Source organism: Oryzias latipes, chromosome 15 (assembly GCF_053564925.1).
Source record: "Oryzias latipes strain Hd-rR chromosome 15, Olatipes_Hd-rR_3.1".
In the NCBI taxonomy this organism is placed as follows: Eukaryota; Metazoa; Chordata; class Actinopteri; order Beloniformes; family Adrianichthyidae; genus Oryzias; species Oryzias latipes.
In genome coordinates this window covers 9540157-9547470 of record NC_136251.1, presented here as the reverse complement: position 1 = coordinate 9547470, position 7314 = coordinate 9540157, and the positions used below count along the sequence as shown (strand labels likewise).

General features: G+C 42.4%; 1 protein-coding gene across 1 annotated transcript; it reads left to right on the top strand.

The window, feature by feature from the left end:
- Positions 1 to 387: 387 nt before the first annotated feature.
- Positions 388 to 1814, top strand: LOC101159838 (uncharacterized). Its single transcript, XM_004075075.5, has 4 exons — positions 388 to 526; positions 605 to 657; positions 741 to 1175; positions 1254 to 1814. Exons 1-4 carry the CDS (start codon positions 498 to 500, stop codon positions 1730 to 1732), a joined length of 996 nt encoding a protein of 331 aa, XP_004075123.1. The 5' UTR covers positions 388 to 497; the 3' UTR covers positions 1733 to 1814.
- The last annotated feature ends 5500 nt before the right edge of the window (positions 1815 to 7314 follow it).

The window sequence follows — 7314 nt, the reverse complement described above, 5'->3', positions numbered from 1 at the left end:
AGTCAGGAATCGAATATGTATTACATAGACTTTATTTAAAGAAAAAAAACACAATAACAAAATAAAGTAAAAATATAATGTCATTTAACTGCATGAATGGCTAAGCATGTGGATTGCAACCAGATGAGATGATCCTTGTTACATTATTAGAGCTGTTTTAAAGATCTAAACTTGTTTGTTGACGAGGTAAAAAATAGAAGTTCAATATAAAATCCTTAAAAGGAGGGGTTATTTGTTATTTTGTCATGTTTTCTGCTTATGCGTAATCTTAGACTGGCAACTGTATAAAACAGATGTCCTTTTATTTTACTGGGGCAACTTGTTTTACTTGCAAAGTTACAATAAATGCACAAATACACATAAACTTTCTGACTATTCTTGAAAGATTGTGTCCAGCAGCTGTCTATTGTTAACCCGTTAAACTCTGATTGGTCAGGACTGGTCTTTGCTAACATTGATAAACCTTCACCTATGAACCTTTCTGCACTGTGGCCTTCATGATGGAGACAGCAAGGGTTTTCCTGGGGTAGGAGATGAGGCTCTTTTGAAGGCAGTTCATCCTAGAAGAATTTTCTAATGTTTTTCGTTTTGTAAATATTTTTAGGTTTTCCCTTTTTGTTCTTCTGGTTGTTCCATCATGTGGTTTTCCTGCCAAAGGTGATCTTTCATTCCATTTTGCTGACACATCAACAGATGGTGTGCTTTCTTTTCTTCAGAACTTGTTCTCTATCTGCTTTCAGGCTCCAAATCCACAGATCAGAGCAGTGGTGACCAAAAAGCAGCAACTAACTTTGCTTCCCACAGAGGAGCTCAGATGAGCCGCTCTGCTCCTGTGCATTACAGCTCTCATTCAAGCGGCGTCTCTCAGCCAGTTCCAGTGTTTGTGCAGAATCCTGGTGTCCCTCAGTTTGTTCCCATGGTTCCATCAGGCAGCAGCTTGAGCTCTGCTGTGGCAGGATACCCTGTGGCTGTTCAGACAGGATCTACTGTTCCTGTGTTTTCCGGTGTTCCTGCAGCAGGAGTCTCTGAGGCAGTTCAGGTCCCTGTGCAGGCTCCTGGTTTCTCCCAGTTTGTTCAGACGGGCCCAGCAATGGTTGGCTCTGCTTCCCCTGTGTTTGTGCTGCATGAAGGAGCTGGTTCCACACAGCCAGGACCTGCTCAAGCTGCTCTGCCAGGTGACTCCTCTGAAAAGCTGCTGTGAATGTTGTTCTCCATGAATCCTCCCCTTTCTGACAAGTGTCTTGTTTGTCCAGAAACCCAGTGGGCTGTTGCTCCTCCATCTTTCTCTGAGCAAGCAGCAGCTGATGCCCAGGCTGTGGGCTCCAGTGACTTCCTGCCACCAGTCCCTGCCCCTCCAGCTGGCCCTGTCCTCCAGTCCGGAGAGACTTCCAATATTGTGAAGGAAGCTGAACTTGGCAACTACCAGCAGCAGACGGAAGAGTTTGGTTACCCGGCTGAGGCGGCGCAGCCTGGAGCTGCTTTCACCAGCGTGCTTGTTCCAGGCCAAGGACTTGATGGCTTCTGGGGTTCTCCTTATCCTGGCTTTGACTACAGGCTCCTGTATGGTCTGTACCCTCCTGGCACCTACACCACCTTCAGCCAGAACCATGAGAAGGGCAAAGACTACTACCAATCCATCCACTACTTGAAGGAGCATGTTTCTGAAGACCAAGGTCCTCAACAGCAGCAGCTTCAGCAGAAGGTCTTCCATGGTCATCCCCAGAGATCTTGAGGCTCATCAACATGGACATCATGAGCACATTCAGAACTTGGATGCTTAAGTTTGGTTGACCTAATAAAAACAGATCTGGAAACTTGGATTTACCTTTTTTTCTGTAGAGGAACAGTCGCCAAAAAAATGGGGACCGGCTTTCTCGGCACCCGTAGTCCAGCCCAAAACCTGGAGGCGAATTTCTGAAGAGACTGTCGTTTAAGTCTTTTTGGCTAAAAAATTAATTGATCAAAGGGGCTTCTAAAAATTTGTAAAACATCCAGGTTACTTCAATTGTGTCTATACCATCTTCTGCACGGTACTCACTAGCTGCACTGTATGCTCACTTCAACTTTAATCTTGGAAATGTACAACTTTGAACCTCAAATTTTGGGCCCTAAACTCTTTTGTATGGAGTGATTTTTGCTCAAATTCTTTTTTCTTTTTCAAAAACATTTTTGCGTGCATTGTAAAATCTCGCTTTGGTCTTTGATTTTTGCTGACTACTTTGAGCGCGACTCAGCGTCATGACTGCCACTGGTATCGCCAAAAAGAAATTGGCATGCGTTGTCGTCTCTCTTTTTTCACGTCTTTGAGTTTCGGTTTGACGTGACCAAGCTGCCATCAAACAGCTGCTGATTGGTCCAGATTCTAACCAATTGCCAGATGAATCTAACATGGGTTCTGCTGCCGAGGCTCGGAGGCTGAACCAGCTCTTTTTACCCTCATTCTTGTTTTGGATAAAGTTTTAATTTTTTTAAATATAATTTTAACAATTCATATTTTTTTAGCATTTGTTCAGTTTTAAGTCAGATTTTTGAATTTATGTCTGAGGATCTCCTGAAACTAAAGTTTATCTGCTGATATTAAATCAACAGGCCTGTGTGTGATCTGTGAATCATGCAAAGCAAATTATTGAAGTGTGATTTTCTGTTAAAACAAGATTTACAGCACATGTTTTATGCTGCACACGTTTGGGATCAGATGAACAGCAATAAGCAAAAGAATGATGGCTCACCATAGTAAAATCAATATATATAACAAGCATTTTTTGACCTTTATCATTTGTTTTAGAACTTGTAAGCGTTTGTCCAAAGTTAAAATATTAGTCTTAAAAAATGCTATTTTCTGTTAATATTTCAAACATTTTTGACTAAAATAAAACAATAGTTCAGATATAAATCTTAAAAAGTGACTGACATGAATAAATACTAAACTCAGTTTTATTTTAGCTGCTTTGCTGCTCCTTCTGGGTTTTACTCTGAGAGAAACTGGCCAGAATGGTAGAAAACAGCAGAAACCCCTACGAACAGAACCGACACAAAGTCCAAAGTCCATGGCTGTGTCCGAATTACCGCCCTAACCCCTAACTACTAAAACCCTATATAGTGCGGCTCTATATAGTTCTCTGAATTTACAAAGCAATTCGGACACCCGTGCTCACTAGTTTTCTCTTTCGGTTGTTTTCAAATGGCGCTTGGCACAAAAACAAGGTGGCACATTACCGCCACCACCTGGTCTGGAGGGGAACTACTTCTATTTAACGCCGAGAATGACACCCATTTGTCAATTCAATTCAATTCAATTTTATTTGTATAGCCCAAAATCACAACAACAGTCGTCTCGATGGGCTTCGAAGTCAAACATGAAATCAAAAGGATCACGAATACAAAGAGTTCAATAGAAAAATACTAAAATGAACTAACAAACTGACTAAGCTATACTGGCATCCCTGCCCTTAGACCCCCCTTCGCGGTAAGGACAAACTCCCAAAAAAAACGGATTCCGGAAAAAACGAAGAAACCTCAGGGGTGCCCACATGAAGGAGGGATCCTCCCCCAGGACGGACAGGCGATTTACCAAAAATCTTAGAGAAGAATTAACTTATCTAAATCTACAACTACATATATAAAAGTCCAGCAGACGAGCTTCATCCAGCCGTGGTTGGGGGGACAGTCAAAGGCGCGAGTCGAGCCGGAGACAGGAACCACAGCCAGGTGTAGGAGCAGGAGCAGAGGCGAGGTACTCGGTCAGGTACAGAGCAGAGACGAGCCAGAGATGAGCCGGAGACAGGATCCACAGCCAGGTGTAGGAGCAGGAGCAAAGGCAAGGTAAACGGTCATGAACAGGAGCACGGATGAGCCAACTGGAGTCTGGAAGCACTCCCACTCCCCAGGAGGGGAGAGGAAAAGAGGGACGATACATGAATCGCACTGTACCAAACAGAGGCATGGAGAACTAAATGATGAATTATGATCAAGAATAGAGGAGAGGAAGCGTAGAAGTAGAAAAGAAAAGAGGACAGAACCCCAGTGCACCATAGTTACCCCAGCTTCAACTTCTACCAGCCTTTTAAAAGAAATAGTTATTATTAATTTTAATTTAAACAAATTAACATTAAGTTAAATAATCTCTGAATACTAACTAGTCTGACAATAAGCCTGTCCAAAGAGGAATGTTTTCAGTCTAGCTTTGAATGTAGAAACTGAGTCGGCCTCTCTTACATGAGCTGGGAGCTTATTCCATAAAACAGGGGCTTGGTGGCTAAACGCTCTACCTCCAACCGTACTTTTACTAATTCTAGGAACCACAAGCAGTCCTGCATTTTGCGAGCGAAATGTTCTCATTGGATGGTAAGGGACTATGAGGTCCTTAATATAGGACGGGGCCATTCCATGTAAGGCCTTATAGGTTAACAGGAGGATCTTGAACTTGATTCTGGAATCAACTGGGAGCCAATGGAGCGAAACTAACACAGGAGTGATGTGATCTCTTCTGCTAATTCCTGCTAACAATCTTGCTGCTGCGTTCTGAACAAGCTGGAGACTTCTTAAGGAACTCTTAGGACACGCTGCTAACAAGGAGTTACAGTAATCCAGCCTCAACGTAACAAATGCATGGATGAGTTTTTCAGCATCACTCTTAGAAAGTATATTTCTGGTCTTAGCAATATTCCGCAGGTGAAAAAAGGCAGTTCTGCACGCCTGAGATATGTGAGCCTTAAATGATAAATCCTGGTCAAGTAAAACCCCAAGGTTTCTAACTGTGGAATTGGGGGCTATACTTATGCCATCCAGGGAGACTATCTGAGCAGACAGAGTATCTCTGAGGTTTTTAGGACCTAGTATAATGACCTCAGTTTTTTCTGGGTTCAAGAGGAGGTAATTAATTATCATCCAGGTCTTGATGTCTCTGATGCAGGCGTTCAGTTTCTCAATCTGGTCATTCTGGTCAGGCTTCATGGATAAATACAACTGCGTATCATCTGCATAACAATGAAAATTAATGCTGTGTTTCCTGATTATGTTTCCTAGGGGTAGCATATAAAGCGTAAACAGGATGGGTCCCAAGACTGAGCCCTGTGGGACTCCATAGTTGACTCGAGTGCACTGAGAGGAATGGCCATTTACATTAACGAACTGATACCTATCGGACAGATAGGATTTAAACCACTGGAGAGCAGATCCTCTGATCCCTATGTCCTGCTCTAATCTATGGAGTAAAATACCGTGGTCGATAGTGTCAAAGGCTGCACTGAGGTCCAACAGGACCAGAATAGAAAGTAGTCCCTTTTCTGAGGCCAATAACAAGTCATTAGAGACTCTAACTAGTGCAGTTTCCGTACTGTGGTGAGGTCTAAACCCCGACTGAAAGTCTTCAAAGTGGCTGTTGTCCTGTAGGTGGCAGTAAAGCTGCTTAACTACAACTCTTTCTAGGATTTTAGAAATAAAGGGCAGGTTTGATATCGGTCAATAGTTGGCCAAGATGCTAGGATCCAAACTGGGCTTTTTCAGAAGAGGTTTAACAACTGCATATTTAAAAGACTGTGGCACGTAACACGTAACCCGTTTCCCGTCAGAGTAAAAATATAATAAATATAAACATTTTATGAAGAATATTTATGAATCTGCTGTGTTCTGATCATGGAAAACGTGGCTGATTTATAAATAATAAGATAACAAAGACATTGGTGTAGATTTTATGTATTTGTTGATAAATAAACCCTCAAGTCATTAGTCCATGGCAATATTTTTTTTTGTGCCGCTGAACGATTTACGGGCTCTTGCGAGGAGGCATTTTTTTTCTGTAGTTTTATCTTCTACCTTACTGAAAATAGCTTTATATATGAATCTGTCCGTTTTCCTGGCAATAATTCAAACGTTTTTCGTGAGATCAAACCAAAAACGAGCAGATATGCAGCATCACAGGACAGCAAGGAGGAGAAGCAGACGTCTCAGAAGATTTCCTCTGGATGCCCCTGACCAGACATGAACAACTTGTGAGTTAAACTTAAAGTTTTTTTATTAGTTCAATTTAAGCATTTGTTACTAATTGTGCTCAAGGTTACACAGTCTGCTGGGTAAGACTTTTTAACATTATTTTTCAACACTGGACTATGAACTTTATAGTCTAACTACATGAAACACTTGTGAGATCAAAGTTTAGTATTTTTTATTCAGAGTCAAACCATATCACTTGTTTTAAACAAAAATACTTTAATTTTTAAATATTTATATAAAAATCCAAAAACCCAGGCAAAAAAAAAACACGAGATTTTCCAGCATTTATTAATACGTCATAAACTAAAATGTAAGACATCAGAATAAAATGAAACATTCAAAAAAATCAGATTTAATTTTCTTAATGAAATAATTATTTTTCTATTTTACAGGGTCTTCCACGTCTCTACTGCTTTGCCAACATAAAGGTGTCTGTCGTGGCCCTTCACGCTGATGGTCAGTCCGACACAAGACCAGACCGGCAGACCCGCAGATCGGTTGACCCGCAGGACCATTGAGCATCTGGTGGAGCAGCTTCGGGTTCCTCACACTCTGGGGGGGTGTACAGGAGACTGAGGTCCTGGTGTTTCTTTTCTGGCTGGCGTGTGGCACATCTTACGGTGTGTTAACCAGGGCCTTTGACATGCCACGGTCCACTGCGAGCGACGTTGTCCACAGGACGGCAGACCGCATCCTCCAGCTGATGAGCAGGGTCACCCAGCTTCCAGTGGGAATGAACTGCCATTAGTCACCTCTGGTTTTTTAGCAGCTCGCTTGGTCTTCCACCTTCCAAAAGGTCGTACGGAGCATTGATGGCTGGCAGTTAAGAATAAAGGCCCTAAAAGAAAATGCAGCTTGTTATTTTAACAGGAAGCTTTTTTATTCCATTCAACTGCAGGCTGTACGTGACTAATGCCAAATTTAGAGATATTTTTGTTGGGAATCAAGGATCAGTCCACAGTTCACAGGTTCTACGTAAAAGCCCGATTTATGTAAATAAAACATTACCCACCTGAAGGATCCTTTTGGGTGATGGTGGGTATCCCTGCATTCTTCATCCCATCACGCTGCTGACACCCTACATTGAACCCATGAGGAATGTGGTTGAGGCCCGTTACAACCAGCACCACGCCATGGCATGCTCTGTGGTGGAGAGAGCATTTGGCATTATGAAGATGAGGAGGAGAGCAATATTTCTGGGAGCACTGGAAGTAAAACCAACCTTTGCAATGAAAATCATTGCCTGCAGTTCAGTTCTGCACAATCTGTGCATCAGCAAAGGGGACTGCTGGGAGCCACAGATGTTGAGCCACAGCAGGAACC